General features: G+C 48.4%; 1 protein-coding gene and 1 pseudogene across 1 annotated transcript in view; both read right to left on the bottom strand.

The window, feature by feature from the left end:
* ILRUN (inflammation and lipid regulator with UBA-like and NBR1-like domains) overlaps nt 1-6,379 on the bottom strand; it is an 85,294-nt gene extending 78,915 nt beyond the window's left edge. The window contains exon 1 of the mRNA XM_055129046.1: nt 5,955-6,379. Coding sequence (XP_054985021.1) covers nt 5,955-6,112 — 158 coding nt within the window. The 5' untranslated portion in view covers nt 6,113-6,379. The remainder of the gene's footprint in view (nt 1-5,954) is intronic.
* A 4,614-nt stretch (nt 6,380-10,993) lies between these two features.
* Nucleotides 10,994-11,268, bottom strand: LOC101554075 (40S ribosomal protein S27-like; annotated as a pseudogene).
* Between the last annotated feature and the right edge of the window lie 7,156 nt (nt 11,269-18,424).

The raw sequence follows: 18,424 nt of genomic DNA, 5'->3' as shown, positions 1-18,424 counted from the left end.
GCCAGGCATAAGAAGACAAATACTGTAGACTCCACTTATGTAAAATATACAGAACAGAGTGACTAGAGAGAGAAACCAGGCAGCTGCCAGGGCTGTGGGGAGGAGGGGCAAGGAGCAAACTGCTTAATGGGTGCAGAGTTCTTCTGTGATGAAAATATCTTGGTTTGCCAGAGGTGGTAATACAACACTGAATATGCTAAATGTCAGTGAATTATTCACTTTACTATGGTTGAATTCTGTCATGTGAATGTCACTTAATTTGTTTTTAAAATCAGCAACACGGGGCTGGAGAGATGATAGAGCAGGCAGAGTGCTCCCTTGCACACCACTGGCCCAGGTGTGATCCCTGGCCCCCACATGATTCCCAGATCCCTGAGTGCAGAGCCAGGAGTAAGCCCGGAGCATGGCTGGGTGTGGCCCAAAAACAGCAGGGGGGGAGGGGGGATCAACCATATACTAACTGAAAAGCAACATTACATGTCCATGTCTTGTCACTTCTGGTCCCACTAACCACATTCCAGCCAAGACAATTCTACAGCACCATGATCTGTTGGTTCCTTCCTGGTTTTGCTCAGGAAAATAGCTGTTTTTTTTTTTTTTTCTCCACCAATTCAAATGCCCCAACCACTTCAAAACAACTTTCAGGAAAGTAATTTGTTAGCAGTAGTCACTCACTCTTTGTAAATCACTGATCTGATTCAATTCAATCTATGTCTACCTGTTTTGACACATTAATCTTATATGTAGTTCAACATTAACAGATGACTGTTTCCTCCTTGTTATCCCAAAATTCCGATCATTTTTCAGAAAGATCTTTTACTACTAAAGAACAGATTATAATCAAGGTCATCTTTTGCTCTACTAAGGGTCTGTCCAAAACACAACTGTTAATAGTCTGATTGATAGTCCCTAACAAGTGGACAGTAAAAAGATTTCCTGCAGGAAAATAGGGCTTCTTTTGTTTTGTTTTCGCATGTAGAGATCAAACCCAGGTCACATGCAAGCAAGGAAAGCACTTTACCATTGAGTCACATCCTTAGCTCTAGGGCATTATACTTTTTACTCTATGTCTTTGGGCTGGAGTGATAGCACAGCGATTGGGCGTTCGCCTTTCACGCGGCTGACCAGAGTTCGATTCCTCTGCCCCTTTCGGAGAGCCCAGCAAGCTACCGAGAGTATCAAGCCCGAGTGGCATAGCCTGGCAAGCTACCCGTGCGTATTGGATATGCCAAAAACAGTAACAATAAGTCTCTCAATGAGAGATGTTACTGGTGCCCACTCGAACAAATCGGTGAGCAACGGGATGACAGTGACTCTATGTCTTTAAAACTAAAAGTCAATCTGCACACTCTACATTTCGCCCAGAGTTACAAGTTTTGTGTGTCATCCAAAAAAAGGTGAATGAAAAAGAGGGGGAAATTATGCCAAGGGGACAGGTATGTGGCGCAGAGCTGAAATACATGACTTGTACGAATGAAGCCCTGGGTTCAATCCCTTGTACACAGACACACACACACAGACACACACAGTAAGAACCCCAACCTTCTGAAAAATGAGTGTTGGCTACAGCGATAGTACAGCAGGTAGAGCACTTACACAAAGCCAACCTGCGTTCCATCAAGCCTGGCCAGGTGTGACTCCTGAGCACAGAGCCAGGAGGAAGCCCTGAAAACCACCAGATGTGGCTTCCCAATCAAAAAAATTGTGCAACATACAACATGCTGTATCTACCATCTTCTAAAACTATTGTGTGATACGTTGCTTCTAAGGAAACCAGTATTAATATTATGTTTTATCATAAATAGACTCTTCCTAGATTCACACAAGATCTCAAAAGAACCCACTTCGAAAGCATAATAGAAGGGCTGGAGCAATAGCATGGTGGGTAGGGAGGGCGTTTGCCTTGCACGCGGCCGACCGGGGTTCGATTCCCAACATCTCATACGGTCCCCTGAGCACCACCAGGGGTAATTCCTGAGTGCAGAGCCAGGTGTGACCCAAAAAGCAAAAAAAAAAGAAAAAAAGAAAAAAGAAACCATAATAGAGAAGAGTGAATTTGACAGCCAAAAATAAACTTAAAATTTTACACGATGCTTACCTGTACAAAAAGTTGGTCAAAGGGTGACTTCCGTTATATACACCTGTCCAAAATTTTTTTAATCCTATGTAAAACTATCCTTTTAATCCTATTGGTTTCCCTTGAAAAATATCTATAAATCTATTAACTACTTTAAAAGATGTGAAATCAGAACCTGAATTTTTTTCCCAGTTTTTAGGCCACACCCAGCAATGCTCAGGGGGGTACTCCTGGCTCTGTGCTCAGGAATCACTCTTGGTGGTGCTTGGGGGACCATATGAGATGCAGAGGATCAAACCCAGGTCGGGTATGTACAAGGCAAATGCTGTGCTATTGCTGCAGCCCCCAGAAAATGAACATTTAAAATATGAATTTTTATAGTTTATTTATAAAAGATCTAAAAATTTTTGTGATCTGAATAGATTTCTGACATCTTAAGGAGGCTGTTTATTAGATATTCTTTATATTCACAGCCCAGATACACTGTCCATAATGTCTCTCAAAAATATTTCACCTATAAGATTTTATTACTTAGCTACAAGTCATTTCAGTCTGACTTTGAATGCTGGGGTTTTTTGACAATATTTTTCACTTAATGTAGTTACACAGGAATTGAAACTTTGCTACTTTTGTTGAGACAGAATTCCACCAATCTCCAGAAACTGGGCTGCCAGCTCAGGTATAAATACCACCCGAAAAAACAAAAAACAAACAAAAATAAACAAACTGCTGAAACTGCAACTACACTTGGTTTTAAATAGTACAGAGGATAGGCCATTTGCCTTGCACAAGGCCAACCTGGGTTCGATCCCCAGCATCCCATATGGTCCCCTAAGCACCTCGAGAGGTAATTCCTGAGTGCAGAGCCAGGAGTAACCCCTGAGCATCGCTGGGTGTGACCCGAAAAGCAAAAAATAAAAAATAATCCAATTTAGTTTTTCAACAGCTTCTTAGAAAGTTTTTTATACTACAACAAAATATAAAAGCTTACTTTCCAAGCAAAGGCATAGTCCTTCATTTAGACTTAAATTTTAGAAAATACCTGGCTTCTGGCTTGCTCTTCAAGCCCGTATCTCACTTGTCTCTTTGTTTTCAATTCTGGAGAAACCCGAATTCTCTCACAAACACATTCTTCTTTCTAAGGAAATTTTAATAAAAACTATCTTGCTTCACAAAAAGAATTCATGGCCTTCATTTTAAAATGCTGATTTTTAGTTAACTATATTAGTTCTTGAGCCATCCGATAACTGAATGGCGGTTATTTATTCCAACCCAAGGCAGGCACCTGTGACGTCACAGGAAGGTTAATCATCTGAAAAACAAGCTTGCCACAGTAATTTGAAAGATAATTTGCCAACCTATATTAGGATTCCTGAACAGTTTCCAAAGTCAGACATTAAATGACACTTAAAAACATCTTTTATTAGACTTCTGGTATTTATTTAAACATCACAAATATTTCATCTAAGTATTTATGCCCATGAGCACAGATTTTATTCATTATGATAAGTACTTGTCAAAAACTGAAATCTAACAACACAAATTTAACTAAGTCAATGAAAAAAATCAAAATGCTTTATTGGTTTATGGAATAAAACTGCAAATCAAAATACATTATTGGTTTGTTTATAGAATAAAACGGCTTTCATCAGAAAATAACCAGCCCGACTCACAATGACTTTTCATTTTACAATACAAAGACCAAAAGTTCTCCGACCAGAAAAATACGGCAATGTGGCTTACAGCTGAATTATCACTTAATAAGTTCCAACTGCTTTAAAACCAAGAACCCATTTGTAATGGCTCGGTAAAAATGTATCACACTTTGTTTCACAGAGATAACAGGCCTCAAGAATACATGCTGCTGTGTCCTGGAGTTTAATCATTTGTTTAAATTTTCAAATAAAAATTTTATGATGAAACTACGACTTTTAAAGTTTTTTTTTCCTGTTCCTTATCCACACCGGGTCTCACCTTTCATAACACCGGAAAACAAACAATCTTAAGATGTCGAACACAGGCAGCTCAAGCATATAAAATCCATTACACAGGTTTTGCCGCCGTAGTAATTGTACTAATAAATACTGACTCTAAAGAACTGAAAACATAGTAGGGAGGGTTTTAAATGCTACCACTCACAAGGGGAAGGGAAGAAATAATGATCCTCCCCCACCAAACTGGCAGCAAGAATATGCCAAGTTTCCTACGCGGTACTAGTGTAAACAAGGAAGAAAAGGAGCCGGGGGTGGGAAAAGGCTGGCAGGGGAACAGCCCTCTGCAAGGTCCAGCTTTACCTCCGAGTTTCACCTGTGGGCACTTCCTCTCGCAGCTGCCCATCACCCTGTCACTCTCCTCCTGTAAACCCCCTCGCTGGACGGTTGTGCCCGAGGGAGCCGGTGTGTAAAAGGTAGCAGTGTTATCACAAGTGCTCCTTTCATTCTAAACACTCCTTCCTGCGTGCAAGAACTCATGGAAGCTTTCTAGCCCCTGGAAAAATTCGACCCTTCTTGGTGAAACTACCGACTTTAAGGATAAACTAAGACCCACGGAAGGGCGCTGCAGAAAAGGGCGCGGGGCGGGGGTGGGAATCACACATCACCCCAGATGTGTGCCCAGCCTTCAGATGTGCACCAGGCTGGGTAGAGGGGGCATGTGCGGCAGCTGCCAGCCCCTCCTCGGGCACTCTGCGGACAGGGAACGCGGGGGACACGGCGGCCCTACAAAGGATGCCAAAAGAAACAAGATTCCACAGGTCAGGGGACCAGATGCCCTACAGAGAGCAAAGGGCACGCATCCCATGACTCCTTTTGACCAGAGGAAGATGAGTTGCCTCACCTAAAGTTCTTTCCAAGGAACTCCGACGGCCTCCACTTCCCCGCTCACCCTGTGTGAACTCCGCACCCTCTGGTCGTTGGGGGTGCAGGTGGACGGGACCCTCTCATCACACAAGGTCGCCGGCCAAAGCCAAGCCAGCCCTTCGGCCCCACGCAGGCTTCTGCCGGGAGTCTCCACAGAGCCCCCCCAAAATACTTGTTTCCCAGCCCAAGGCGAGGTCTCCACTTCCCCCAAACACCTCGCGACCCCGCCGCGTCCCCCGGCTCAAGCCCACGGTCCATCCAAGGCACGCGGGGGCTCAGGAACCAGCGCCTTCCCCGGGCGCCCCCAGAGACAGAGGACCGAGACCCCAGGCCCGGGCGGGGGTCCCCACAACACTGCACCCACTGGCGGGCCCCGCACAAGTCTGTCCGGGCGTCTCTGGTGTCCTGCTGGGAGCTGCTTGCCCGGGTTCTCCCCTCGCTCACACACACACACATACACACGCACACGCGCGCGCGCACACGCACGCACGCACCGTCCAGCTCCTCACTCCCGAGTCTCCCCCACGGCACTCACTCCTCCCCCCGACTCCCCCCTCCATCCATTCCCGAACTCCGTCCCCCCCCTGCCCCCGAGCTTTCCTCCCCCATCCCCCAAATTCGGATTTCCCGTGCCCGGTACGGGAAATCCGAATTTTCTCTTCCTCCCAGGTCGCCCCCGACGCCGCCTGCACGCGCAGGTCTTCCCCCCACACCCGCGCGGTCCCCAGCTCGCGCGGCCTCGGGGTCCCCCCGCGGGATCCCGGGGTGCCCCCCTCCCGGGCCGCACTTGGCCTGGCCGCCCCTCGCCGGCCCCTCCGCGGCCCCCCAACTCTCCCCGCGCGCCCGGCCCCGCTCGGTGCCCCGACGTCTCCCACGCGCCGCGGGGCTGCCGCTGCCCTCGGGGCGCCGAGCAGGGGGTGCCCCCGGGCGCCCGCCCGGCCCCGCCGCCCCCCCCGCGGCCCCCTCCCGGCCCGCCCCGGGGCCCCCGAGGCCGCGGGCAGCGCTCGGCGCCGGCTCACCAGTTGGTCATGTCCAGGAAGAAGGCGCAGCCGGCCGGGTTGAGCTGGAAGCCGAGCAGCCGCTGGAACTCGGAGATGAGCACGTCCTTGTCGGTGGTGCCCAGGCAGCTGAACTTCTGCATCAGCTCCGGGTCCAGGTCCACGTCCATGCCCTCCATGGCTGGGACCGGACACTCGCTCCCCCGCCTCCTAAGCGCCGCGCCGCCGCCGCGCCGCCGGGCCCGGGGAAGCGGGAGGAGCGGGAGGGCCGGAGGGGGCCCGCTGCTCGGCCGGCGCCGCGACCCCGCTCCTCGGAGGTAGGCCCGGGGCCTCTCAGCGCCTCATCGGGCTAAACTCACTCGGCCACTCACGCCCTCGCGCGCTCCCCCCCCTCCCACCCCCCCCAGCGCCGCCGCCTCCGCCGCCGCCGCCTCTGGCTCGGCCGCCGCCTCCGCCTCCTCCCGCGCCGCGCCCACTGCGCAAGCGCCCGACGCAGGCCCCGCCCCTTCCTCTCCCGGAGTCCCGCCCCTCAGTGCCGTCACAACCCCGTGACGTCCCGCGCGTGACCTCACCGCCCGGGCGCGAGGGCGGGGGCGGGAAGCGGGGCCCGCGGCGGAGGCGGAGGCGGAGGCGGAGGAGCACGGGGCGGCGGGGGCAGGGTCCGGGCTGTGACCGCCGCGTGCACCGGCCCCACCCTCTGGAGGAGGGGGCGAGTCGGTGCGTGTGGCGGGAACCGCTGGAGTTTTCGGCTTCGGGCGAAGCCACCATTTTGCAGGTGAGGAAGAAGTCCCGGGGAGGAGCCGCGGCCGGGACAAGGTCAAGTGTCCGAGCGCGCGCGGGACCTCGTCCGCCCGCACGGCCGAGCTGGAAGCGGGGGGCGCAGCGTTCGCGCCTCGGTGGCTGCAGCTCGGGGTCCCCGCCACCCGAGCCCGCGAGGACTACAGTGGGGCTGTCTTGTTTGTGTTATGCAACAGTAACCGCGCGTATCCGACGCAGACGTCAGTCACGCCCCGGGGAACCGCACACGCATCCTCCGCCTAGAGCAACCCGGTGCAAAATAAAGGTCACAAACACGCGGCGTGGCTTCGTTTGTGTTTAACACCCAAGGCGGGGGCCCGGCGAGACGGTAGAGGGTAGGGCACTTGCCTAAAAATAGCTGAAGAAGTAGACCCCGTCTTTCACATTCCCAGTGGACTCTGTTTTCCAAAACAATTTCGGCAGCATGTGCCAGAGAGATAGTAAGATAGGCGGCTTTGCAGGCGCCTGACCCGAGTTTGGACTGTTTTCCAAAACAATTTCGGCAGCGTGGGGCTGAGAGATAGTAAAATAGCTTGCTTTGCAGGCGCCTGACCCGGGTTCCATCCCCCAGCACCTTATGCGGTCCCGTGAGTCCTGCCAATACGTCATCCCTGAGCACACTGCTGGGTGTGGCCCCAAAACAAAAATTTTTTTAAAAAGGAAAATAATTTTAACAGCATACAGGATTAGATATAAGCGACCCGTAGTGTCTAGGGCTAGGAGGTTTCCCGAACTATTCTACCTCTATCCCACTACCAAATAGAAATTAAAAAGCAGGACCAGAAACGTGGGTGAAGGGACTAGAGTGCACTGCATGCTGGAGGTGGGTTAGGTCCCGAGGCAGCCGCGCCTGGGAGCCACCGAGGAGCAGGGCTAGAACTTGGGGGCCCGGAGTAGCCCTCGTGGTGCTTACCCAGATAGGGCTGGTGTGAGGATGAACTGAGGAAACCATATGAGAAAGTCCCTGCTTCTGGGAAACAGTCCCTGCACTCAAGAAATGGTGCCTGAGAGGCTGGGGTGATAGCACAGCGGGTAGGGCGTTTGCCTTACACGCAGCCGACCCGGGTGGGTTCAGTTCCCAGCATCTCATATGGTCCCCTGAGCACGGCCAGGAGTAATTCCTAAGTGCATGAGCCAGGAGTAACCCCTGTGCATCGCTGGGTGTGACCCAAAAAGCAAAAAAAAAAAAAAAAAAAAAAAAGTGGGCCTGAGAGAGTACAACCCTAAATGCTTGCCTTGCACACAGACCCCAGTTTGATTCTTGACGAGTGTTTGGTCCTCTGAGCACCGTGGGGGAGTGATCCCTGAGCACACAGTCAGGAGAAAGCCCTGAGGACAACCAGGTGTGGCCCCAAAACAAACAAACAAAAATGTTCCCATTTTCTTTGTCTTATAAAGGAGGAGGTGACAGTGATGCAAGCAAGCAGGAATTCCTCTTTCACCTGCTGCCTCTCCAACTTATTTCCCTTTCTGGTTCTCTCTTAAAGTATAAAATGTATCTTTTCTCTCTGCAGTGATTTTTTTTTCCAAGTTGAATAATGGGAAATAGACTTTTAGTAATATCTAGTAATACAAATGAGACTATTCAGTCATTATAAACATTAAGAAGAAACTCTTCTCTGGGGCTGGAGCGTAGCACAGCGGGTAGGGCGTTTGCCTTGCACAGGGCTGACTCGGGTTCGATTCCCAGCATCCCATATGGTCCCCTGAGCACTGCCAGGAGTAACCCCTGTGCATTGCCAGGTGTGACCCAAAAAAAAAAGCAAAAAAAAAAAAAAACTCGGTTTCTGAGATGGAAGCTAAGGTCATTGTCAGAGTCTAATTATGAGGGAGCCCAGTGTGAGAGTATTCACCAACATTAAGGAGAATTTCATCTCCCTTCAGGGTGAGACCTTGTTTTCCCAATCTTATAGAGACCCAAAAAGATGATGAGAATCCCAAAGTTAAAGCTGAGAAAAACTGAAGCTATTTAGTCCAACCTCCTCATTTTACCAGAGAAGAAATTGAAACCAAGAGTGAGTCATACAAGATTTTAGAGCAAGTAAACTATCTCCAAACTTCCGGTATTACATTCAGATCAGTAGCTCCTGCTGAAATTCTTTTTTTACTTTGAGTTCAGTTTGACCTTCAGTACAGTAAACAGTAATCAGAAATTTTGTCCCAAGAACTGATTTGATGTTAGACTTAAGATGTCCTCAGTATTCTAGCTTGTCATACCCAGGGACCAGGGATGTGCTCAGCTTTTTACTTTTTTTTTTAGTGTAAAGGGTTTTTTTTTTAATTAAATTTTTAATTAAAAGTTTTTAATTTGGGGGGCCGAAGCGATAGCACAGCGGGTACTGCGTTTGCCTTGCACGCGGCCAACCCAGGTTCGATCCCCGGCATCCCATATGGTCCCCCAAGCACTGCCAGGAGTAATTCCTGAGTGCAGAGCCAGGAGTGACCCCTGTGCATCGCTGGGTGTGACCCAAAAATCAAAAATAAAGTTTTAAATTTGTTTAAAAACATAAGCATCAGGGGCTAGAGCAATAGCACAGCGGGTAGGGCGTTTGCCTTGCACACGGCTGACCCAGGTTCAATTCCCGGCATCCCATATGGTCCCCTGAGCACGGCCAGAGGTAATTCCTGAGTGCAGAGCCAAGAATGAGACCCCTGAGCACCGCCGGGTGTGACCCAAAAAGCAAAAAAAAAAAAAAAAAAAAGCATTTAGTGAATACATTTTTATATGTCATCTTGTCGGAGTTACTGTCCTCTGCATTCGTCTTCACTCAATTTAGTTATGGCTGTCACCCCAGGCAATTCTTTCTTTTCCACTTCCGTGATCTTCACAAGGCAACAGACGTGATTCTTACAAGTTTCTCAGCCATCATCAATGGAGACCATTTTTTTTTCTTTTTGGGTCACACCCGGCGATGCTCAGGGGTCATTCCTGGCTCTGCACTCAGGAATGACCCCTGGCCGTGCTCAAGGGACCATATGGGATGCTGGGATTCGAACCCGGGTCGTCTGCGTGCAAGGCAAACGCCCTACCCGCTATGCTATCACTCCAGCCCCAAGGAGCCCAATTTCTTCACATCATTTGTTTGTTTGTTTGGGAGCCACAACCAGTGATGCTCAGGGCTTCCTCCTGGCTCTGTGCTTAGGGATCCCTCAGGATCACTCCTAGCGGAATAGGCTGGGTGGGAAGGGGAGGAGGGAGACCATCTGGATTGCCCCCACATGTGCTCAGCTTTACATACCTTGCACCTGTAAGGTCCCGGGTTCAATTTGTGGCACCACTGTGGATTGTGCGGGTGCAGGGCCAGGGAGGGGAGGAGCACCAAAAAATTTGAATCCCAAAGAGGAAAATGTTCCTGGAACATGAGGATTCCCTTAGAGTATGAACACAAGTGACATTAAAACCTGGCAAACCGCAGGTAGAAGGAGGACCTTAACACCTGAACAGCTACATCGTGCTGAGATTTTAACAAATAAAAAGGACAAAGAATTAAAAACGCGCACGTGCATGTGTGTTTCTGAGACTTGAACCCAAGATCTTTCATACATACAAAGCAATCTACCACTGAGCTACATCTTCGTCCCTGGGATTTGGGGGCCACGCCCAGCAGTGTTCAGGGCTGCTCCTGGCTCTGCACTCAGATATGCAAGCTGGTGGGTTCCAGGGACCAAATGGGATGTTGAGAATGGAAGCCGGGTCAGCTGCGTGCAAGGTAAGTGCCTACCCACTGTAGCATCTCTCCAGCCCCGCTTGCATTTCTTACCTAAGATCACAAACCCAAGAACCGCAGACAGGGGGCTGGAGCAATAGGACAGCGGGTAGGGCGTTTGCTTTGCACGAGGCCAACCCGGGTTCGATTCCCAGCATCCACTATGGTCACCTGAGCGCCACTCTCAGCCAGGGTGCTGACCCACGCTTTGCACTCCTTCAGTGGTGACACTTGTCCACAACTAAGAGGACCAAGATGAGCAGTGTGAGTAAGGCCCACAGTCATGCTCACTTGTGGTGCTCATCAGAGGTCACTGATGTGTGGTCACCCAGAGGTTGCACTTCCTGGCAGTGACACTCACGCATGATTTGATTTGCTGTGTTAAGGGTCACACCCACACACATATATGACTGGTAAAGCTGGAATCCCTATCAGCCACAAACAGCAGAATGACCAGGATTACCATTGGCATGTGTCAGACGCCGGGGATTTAAACGTGTGACTGTGTTTTAAAAATGAATAAATGAATAATGTGTTTATTGGAATGTTCCCCGTTCATCTTGATGCAGTGAGCTGTTCGTGCCTCTCCTGTCTGCAGGAGCCTCCTCCTGTCAGCCTTGTTTTTCCTCCTGTAGACTGCCAGAGGACTGAGCAACCAACACACGAAACTACTGCGTGTGCATGGCTGACGATGGTGGGGATTTCAGTTTCCTGGGAACTGCAAGCCCATGAAGTCAGAGTTTGGGCTCTGCACTGACTGCTGCTTCTTATGTTTCCACTTCTCTTCCTCCAAGGGGTGAGGGGTGAAAGAGATCCTTGGCAAGAGGCATGTCCTTGTGGGGAGGCCATCCCTGCTGGAAAGGACGTGACTGTGTACTTGCAAGACAGGTACTCTGAGCCCTGGTACCCCCCACACCTGACTCTCAGACTTATTTATTGGTTTTGGGGCCATACTCAGCAATGCTCAGGGCTTACTCCTAGCTCTGCTCTCCGGGATCACTCTTAGTGGTGCTCGGGGTGGGGATCTTATAGGACACAGGGGATAGAACAGGGTCAGCCGCATGCAAGGCAAGTGCCTTACCTGCTGCACTAAGATTCAGCATTCTTTTTTTTTGCTTTTTGGGTCACACCTGGCGATGCACAGGGGTTACTCCTGGCTCTGCACTCAGGAATCATTCCTGGCAGTGCTCAGGGGACCATATGGGATGCTAGGAATCGAACCCGGGTCGGCCGCGTGCAAGGCAAATGCCCTACCCGCTGTGCTATTGCTCCAACCCCAAGATTCAGCATTCTTAAAGAAAGACATTCTATTGTCCAGAAGCTGCAAGTCTGGGGGAAAAAGAAGTTTCGTTTTCTTCCAGGTCCTTAAAATTCAGATGCCAAGACCAGCTAGCATGCCACCACATAACTGATCCAGAGAACAGAATCCAAATAGAAGTTATTCTGTTTAGACTAGAGTAAAATAGAAGTTATGAAATGAGTAGCTTGTCAAAAACTTTTGCAGCAGCCCAGATACCCTACATGACAGCCCAGCCTTCTGACCTCCATTGATTGGACAACAGGGATTCACCTGACTGTGGCATTGCCCAATTAGATTGTCTCAGCAATTTGGAATTGGACCCAAATGAGTTGGACCCAAACAGACCTGGACTGTTGACTTGAAAGGAAAGAGAGAAATACAGAACAGGTGCAAATGTTAAGGGGCCCTCAGGGCAAGGAAAAGGAGATAATGGCCATCTGCAGAAAGAAAGCATGAGACAGGGGGCCGAGGAATGACTTCAAAACACGAGAGAATGTAGTAAACAATTTACTGAGTCCTGGTTGTTCAGCTTCCCTTAGATTCTAAAGATTCCACTCAAACTATAGACCCTCCCAGATGACATCGAAGACAGAATCAAGTAATTTTTTTTTAAAAAAATGTTTTTATTTGATTGCTTTGGGGCCACGCCCATCTGTGCTCAGGGCATACTCCTAGTTCTGTGCTCCATGATTATTCCTGACAGGCTTTGGGAACCTTATGGGGTGCCAGAGATTGAACCTGGGTCAGTTGTATGCAAGGCAAGTGGCTTACTAGCTGTACTATCTCTCCAGACACTCAAGTAATTTTTTTTTTCTTTTTTGGATCACACCCAGCGATGCTCAGGGGTTACTCCTGGCTTTGCACTCAGGAATCACTCCTGGCAGTGCTCAGGGGACCATATGGGATGCTGGGAATTGAACTCGGGCTGGCCGAGTGCAAAGCAAATGCCCTACCCGCTGTGCTTTCACTCCAGCCCTCAAGTAATATTTTTAAAAGAAGAAAATGAATTGAAAACTTGATTTCTATGCAGGGATGGGAATACTCTTAAAAATAATGAAAATCTTGGAAAAAAAATAATGAAAATCTCTGTAGGAAAAATAGGAAATCAAGGAAATCACACAAATAGAAAATTAATAAAAGATGATATAAAATGCCAATAAACATTTGTGAAATACATCATGCCACTCATAGTGAAAGAAAAATAACAATTAAGAATAATTTTTGGGGGGCTGGAGCGATAGCACAGCGGGTAGGGCGTTTGCCTTGCACGCGGCCGACCCGGGTTCGATCCCCGGCATCCCATATGGTCCCCCAAGCACCGCCAGGAGTAGTTCCTGAGTGCAAAGCCAGGAGTAACCCCTGAGCATCGCTGGGTGTGACCCAAAAAGCAAAAAAAAAAAAAAAAAAAAAGAATAATTTTTGGTAATCATATTAGCAAAGCTTTAAAAGACTTAAAGCTTTAAAAGATAATGGTTTAGGTGGCTGTAGAAACAGCACACTGGTTCAAGCACTTGCCTTGCATGCAGCTGACCCTGGTTTGATCCCTGAATACTTCTAGGAGTGAGCCCTGAGCTCAGACCCAGGAATAATCTCTGAACACTGTTAGGTGTAATCCATAACCCTCCCCCAAATAAATAAAGATAATAGATTTTATTGGCAAGACTATAGGGAAATAAGAACTCTGGGACACCAGTGTTTCTAGAAATTGATATAATTTTTCCTAAAGGTGAGTAGGTGTGAATTTAGATGAATTGTTAAAAACATTCATATACTCTGCCAGAGACTTAGTACAGGGGTTAAGATGCTTGGTGAGCCTGTAGTGAACCTAAGTTTGATTCCTGGCTCCGTGTGGTCCCCAGAGAACATGCAGGAGTGATCCCCATGCACAGGGCTAATACTAGCTGTTGAGATCACTGGGAGTGGCCCCAAATCCCAAAACAAAATGATGGTAATAAATTAAAAATTTGGGTTGGAGAGATAGTCTGGGAGTTATGGTGATTGCCTTGCATGTGACTGATCTCGTTCAATCCCAGGCAACACATAGGTTCCCCGAGCACTGCTGAGTGCAGCTGCGGAGACCCCTGAACACTGCCAGGGTAGCCCAGCAAATCCCAGAACTGCTGGGGGAAAGCCCGCTGCATTCTCTGACCATTGCACAGAGCCACGGGCCCTGTTGGAGGGAGCCCAATGATTCTCCTGAGCACAATTTGATAGGGGGAAAAAGTGATGATAAAATAAATGGGCTGGAACGATAGCGCAGTGGGTAGGGCATTCGCCTTGCACGCGGCTGACCCGGGTTCGATTCCTCTGCCCCTCTTGGAGAGCTCAGCAAGCTACCGAGAGTATCGCCCCCACGGCAGAGCCTGGCAAGCTCCCTGTGGCATATTCGATATGCCAAAAACAGTAACAATAAGTCTCACCATGGAGACGTTACTGGTGCCCACTCGAGCACATCGATGAGCAACGGGATGACAGTGAGTGTGAATAAGATAAATATACATGTAAATAAACATATATTCATACACTGGTCCTTGGAGAGAGCTCATGTGGCAGGGCACATGTGTGATGCGCCAGACCAGGTTCCAGCCCCGGCACCTTAGGCCTCTCACACACTCAGGGCTGTGACTCCTCTGACGGCAGTCATGTGCAAAAGCCCTAAAATCCTGGGTTTATGAATAAACTTTTTATATAACTCGTCTATAAATAGTGAAAAATAGTAAAGAAACCCAAACGTCTACTAAAAGTAAAACTGTTGCCTCCCCCGACAAAATGTCGACAGGGAAGAAGAAATTACTATTCTATGTTTTTCACCTACATGATTTTTGACTTCATACTCAAGAAAAGTAAAGTGGAGTAGAAGGGGGCCAGGAGGATAGTCCAAATGGTAGAGCACATGAATCCTTGGTTCAATTCCTGATATCAAACAGTCCCCCAGCATTGCTGCCCCCCAGTACCATCAGGATCCAAGTGAACCCCAAACATAATAGGGTCTAGCCCCTATTTTTATAGAAGGGTTGGAGAGACAGTGCAGTGAGTAGGGTTGACCCAGCATCACATAGGGTCCCCTGAGTATTACCAAGGGTGACCCCTGGGGGCTGGAGCGATAGCACAGTGGGTAGCGTGTTTGCCTTGCACACAGCCGACCCAGGTTCGATTCCCAGCATTCCCGAGCATGGGAGTGATTCCTGAGTGCAGAGCCAGGAGTAACCACTGAGCATCGCTGGGTGTGACCCAAAAAGAAAAAAAAAAGAGTGAGCCCTGTACACAGAACCAAGCGCTGAGCACAGGTGGGTGTGACCAACCCTTCCCCATAATTAAACATTTTGTTTGGTTTTGTGTTTTGGGCCACATCTAGGAATGCTCAGGGGTAACTCCCAGCTCTATGCTCAGAGATCACTGATCATTTCGGGTGCTGCTCAGGGGTTACTCCTAGCTTTGCACTCAGTAATCACTCCTGGTGCTGCTCGGGGGAACGTGGGATTCCAGGGATCCAACCTGGATTGGCTGTATGCAAGGCAAGTGCCTTACCCAATATACTCTCCCCGTCCCCCTAAATATATTTTTTTAATAAGATAAACTCAAAGCTGGGGAGATAAAGACTCTTACCTTGTACATGGCTGGTTGACACAGATTCAATCCCTGGTCAATGCATAAGTTCCTCTGAGCACTGCCAGGAATGATCCCTGAGCACTGTGCCAAGAGTAAACTCGAAGTACCACTGGGTATGACCCAAATCCCTAAATGAATAAATTAAAAAAAGAGAAAAATATGGGGCTGAAGTGATAGCACAGTGGATAGGGCGTTTGCCTTGCACGTGGCTGAACCAGGTTCGATTCCCAGCATCCCATATGGTCCCCTGAGCACCGCCAGGAGTAATTCCTGAGTGCAGAGCCAGGAGTGACCCCTGTGCATCGCTGGGTGTGACCCAAAAAGTAAATAAATAAATAAATAAATAAATAAATAAATAAATAAATAAATAATGAAAAAGAAAAGTAAAGAATTTCAAAAGGAGCCCAAATGAATAATTTAATCAAAAAAGATCCTTCCAGGGCTGGAGCGATAGCACAGCGGGTAGGGCGTTTGCCTTGCACGCTGCTGACCCGGGTTCAATCCCCAGCATCCCATATGGTCCCCTGAGCACTGCCAAGGGTAATTCCTGAGTGCAGAGCCAGGAGTAACCCCTTTGCATTGCCAGGTGTGACCGAAAAAGAAAAAAAAAAAGATCCTTCCAGTCATAAAATTAAAGAAAAGACAAATATTTTTGCGCATGTAAAAATTTGTTTGCAGCAGAAGTTTAAAAGCAGCATAACCAAAAGATAAAATGCAATTCAAAGACAATATTTATAATATGTATGGTATATCTTTTACCTTATTTAGAACCATGACTTACAATCGCCTTAACATGAATGATGGTTTAGGGATATGGTGGAGTTACAGCACACCCCATCTCGCCCCGGAGAGTCCCGCCACTCCACCACCACCCCGAGGGTCCCGTGCCTCCCTCGCCACCACTTACTTAGCAAACTCAGCTCTGGAATCAGACTCTCAGTCTGTGTCCCTGTTTGGTGGTGTGATTGTTGGTATTCGGTTTCTACCTGGAAGGGCCCAGGGACGTCTCAGGCTGTACGCTAGGGATCACTCAGCCGGGGATTGAACCTGGGTCTTCAGCTCAGGGTCTCTTGTTACTGACCGTTGTCTAGTCCCTTCACTACGTATCTTTATACTCCACATATGAATGAAATCATTAGGTGTTTGTCCTCTCTCTGACTTAGTTTACTCAGTCCAATAATTTCCAGCTCCATCCTAAATTGCAGCAAAGTGCAAACTTTTCTTTTATTTCTTATAATTAAGTAGTATTTTATTGTGTATACACAATTTCTCTTTTGTTTATTTCTTATTTGGGGGCCACAGCTGGCCATGCTGAAGGGTAACTCCTGGCTCTGCAGTCAGGAATTACTCCTTGCAGTGCATGGGGGACCATATGGAATGATGGGATCTAACCCAGATTAGCTGCATGCAAGGCAAGTGTCCTACCCACTGTACTATCTCTCCAGTCCCTACAACGTAATTTCTCTGTCCACTCATCTGTTCTTGGGCACTGTGGTTGTTTACAGAAGCTTGATTAAACCTAAACCATTTATTTTTTGGGGGGGCACACAGAGCAGTGCCCAGGGCTTATTCCTGGCTCTGCATTCAGTGATCACTCCTGGTGGTGCTCAGGGGATTATATGGGGTGCCAGGAATCAAACCCAGGTCAGCCATCTACAAGGCAAGTACCCTACCCAGTTGTACTATCTTACTGGCCTCCTTAAGCATTTTTAAATAATAAAATAGTTTTATTTGTAAAAATTTACTTAGAAATTTGAGAGAGAGAGAGACAGACAGAGAGACAGAGAAAGAAAGACAGAGAGACAGAGAAAGAATATAGACTTCTCCAGAATATGGGACCAAAGGGATTTGCATATGGCCAGCCCGGGGCCAGGAAGCAGCCAGCCCTGCCTCCCATACGGTTCTCCAAGCCCCAAGCCCACCAGGAGTGATTCCTGAATGGAAAGCCAGGAATAAGTCTTGAGCACCACTGGGTGTGGCTCACAAACAAATAGAATAGAAAAAGCCAGTAATTTTTATCCTTAATACTTTTTTATATTAATTTTCTATATCTAGTCATATACGGTTTGGAGTAACCCCCAGCTGTGCTTAGGTCTTACTCCTGGTTCGTGTTCAGGGAGCACTCCCGGCTGTGCTCAGGGAGCACTTCTGGCTGTGCTCAGGGAGCACTCCCGGCTGTGCTCAGGAGACCATATGTGCTGCCAAGGGTGGGGGCAGGGACAGTTGCAACTCAAGCATCTTACCCCTGTACTATCTCTCCAGCCCCACTTTCCTCAATTTAAAGAAAAGAATAGATCAACTTTATATATTTTTTTAGGTTTTTTTAAAATAACTAAGCAAAGATGACCAACAGCAGAACAGCCCAATTTCAAGTGTCATGTTAGCATCTTACTCGTTCCGAAGCATACTGTCCAGTCAAGTTTGCTCACGTTTCGGTATGACTAATCTCCACCTTTTCATCTTGTAAAAATGGAACTCTGTACCTGTTAAACCACAAGCCCCTTTCCCCCTGGCAGCCTCCATCTGACTATCTACTCTTTTGACTGCTTTACATAATTCATAAAATTGGAAACATGCAGTGAGTGTCTTTTTGTGGTTGGCTTGTCTCAGTTGCAGTGATATCCTGTAGGTTGGCTGTGTGGCGGCAGGTGGCAAATTCCTTCCTTTTTAGGGCTGAGTGATGTGCCATTATATTGTCTCTCCGTTGATGCACATTTGAGTGAATTCCACCCCCTCCTGGTTCTTTTGAACAGAGTTGCTATGAACATAGATGTGTAACTGTCAGGACCCTAATTTCAATTATCCTGGTGGTGGGAGCAGAACACCCGATTCTGCTCAGAACTTAGGTCTAGGGGCCGGAGTGTGAGTACAGCGGGTTTGGGGGTTTGCCTTGCACAAGGCTGGTTTTGCGCAAGGGCTTGATCCCTGGCATCCCATATGGTCATCTGAGCGCTGCCAGAAGTAATTCTTGAGTGCAGATCAGAAGTAACCCATGAGCATCACTGAATGTGACCCAAAAAGAAAAAAAAAAAGGAACTTATGTCTATCTTTGTGCTCAGGGATTATTATTCCAGGTG

Source organism: Sorex araneus, chromosome 2 (genome assembly GCF_027595985.1).
Source record: "Sorex araneus isolate mSorAra2 chromosome 2, mSorAra2.pri, whole genome shotgun sequence".
In the NCBI taxonomy this organism is placed as follows: domain Eukaryota; kingdom Metazoa; phylum Chordata; class Mammalia; order Eulipotyphla; family Soricidae; genus Sorex; species Sorex araneus.
This window is presented reverse-complemented; position numbering and strand designations above follow the sequence as displayed.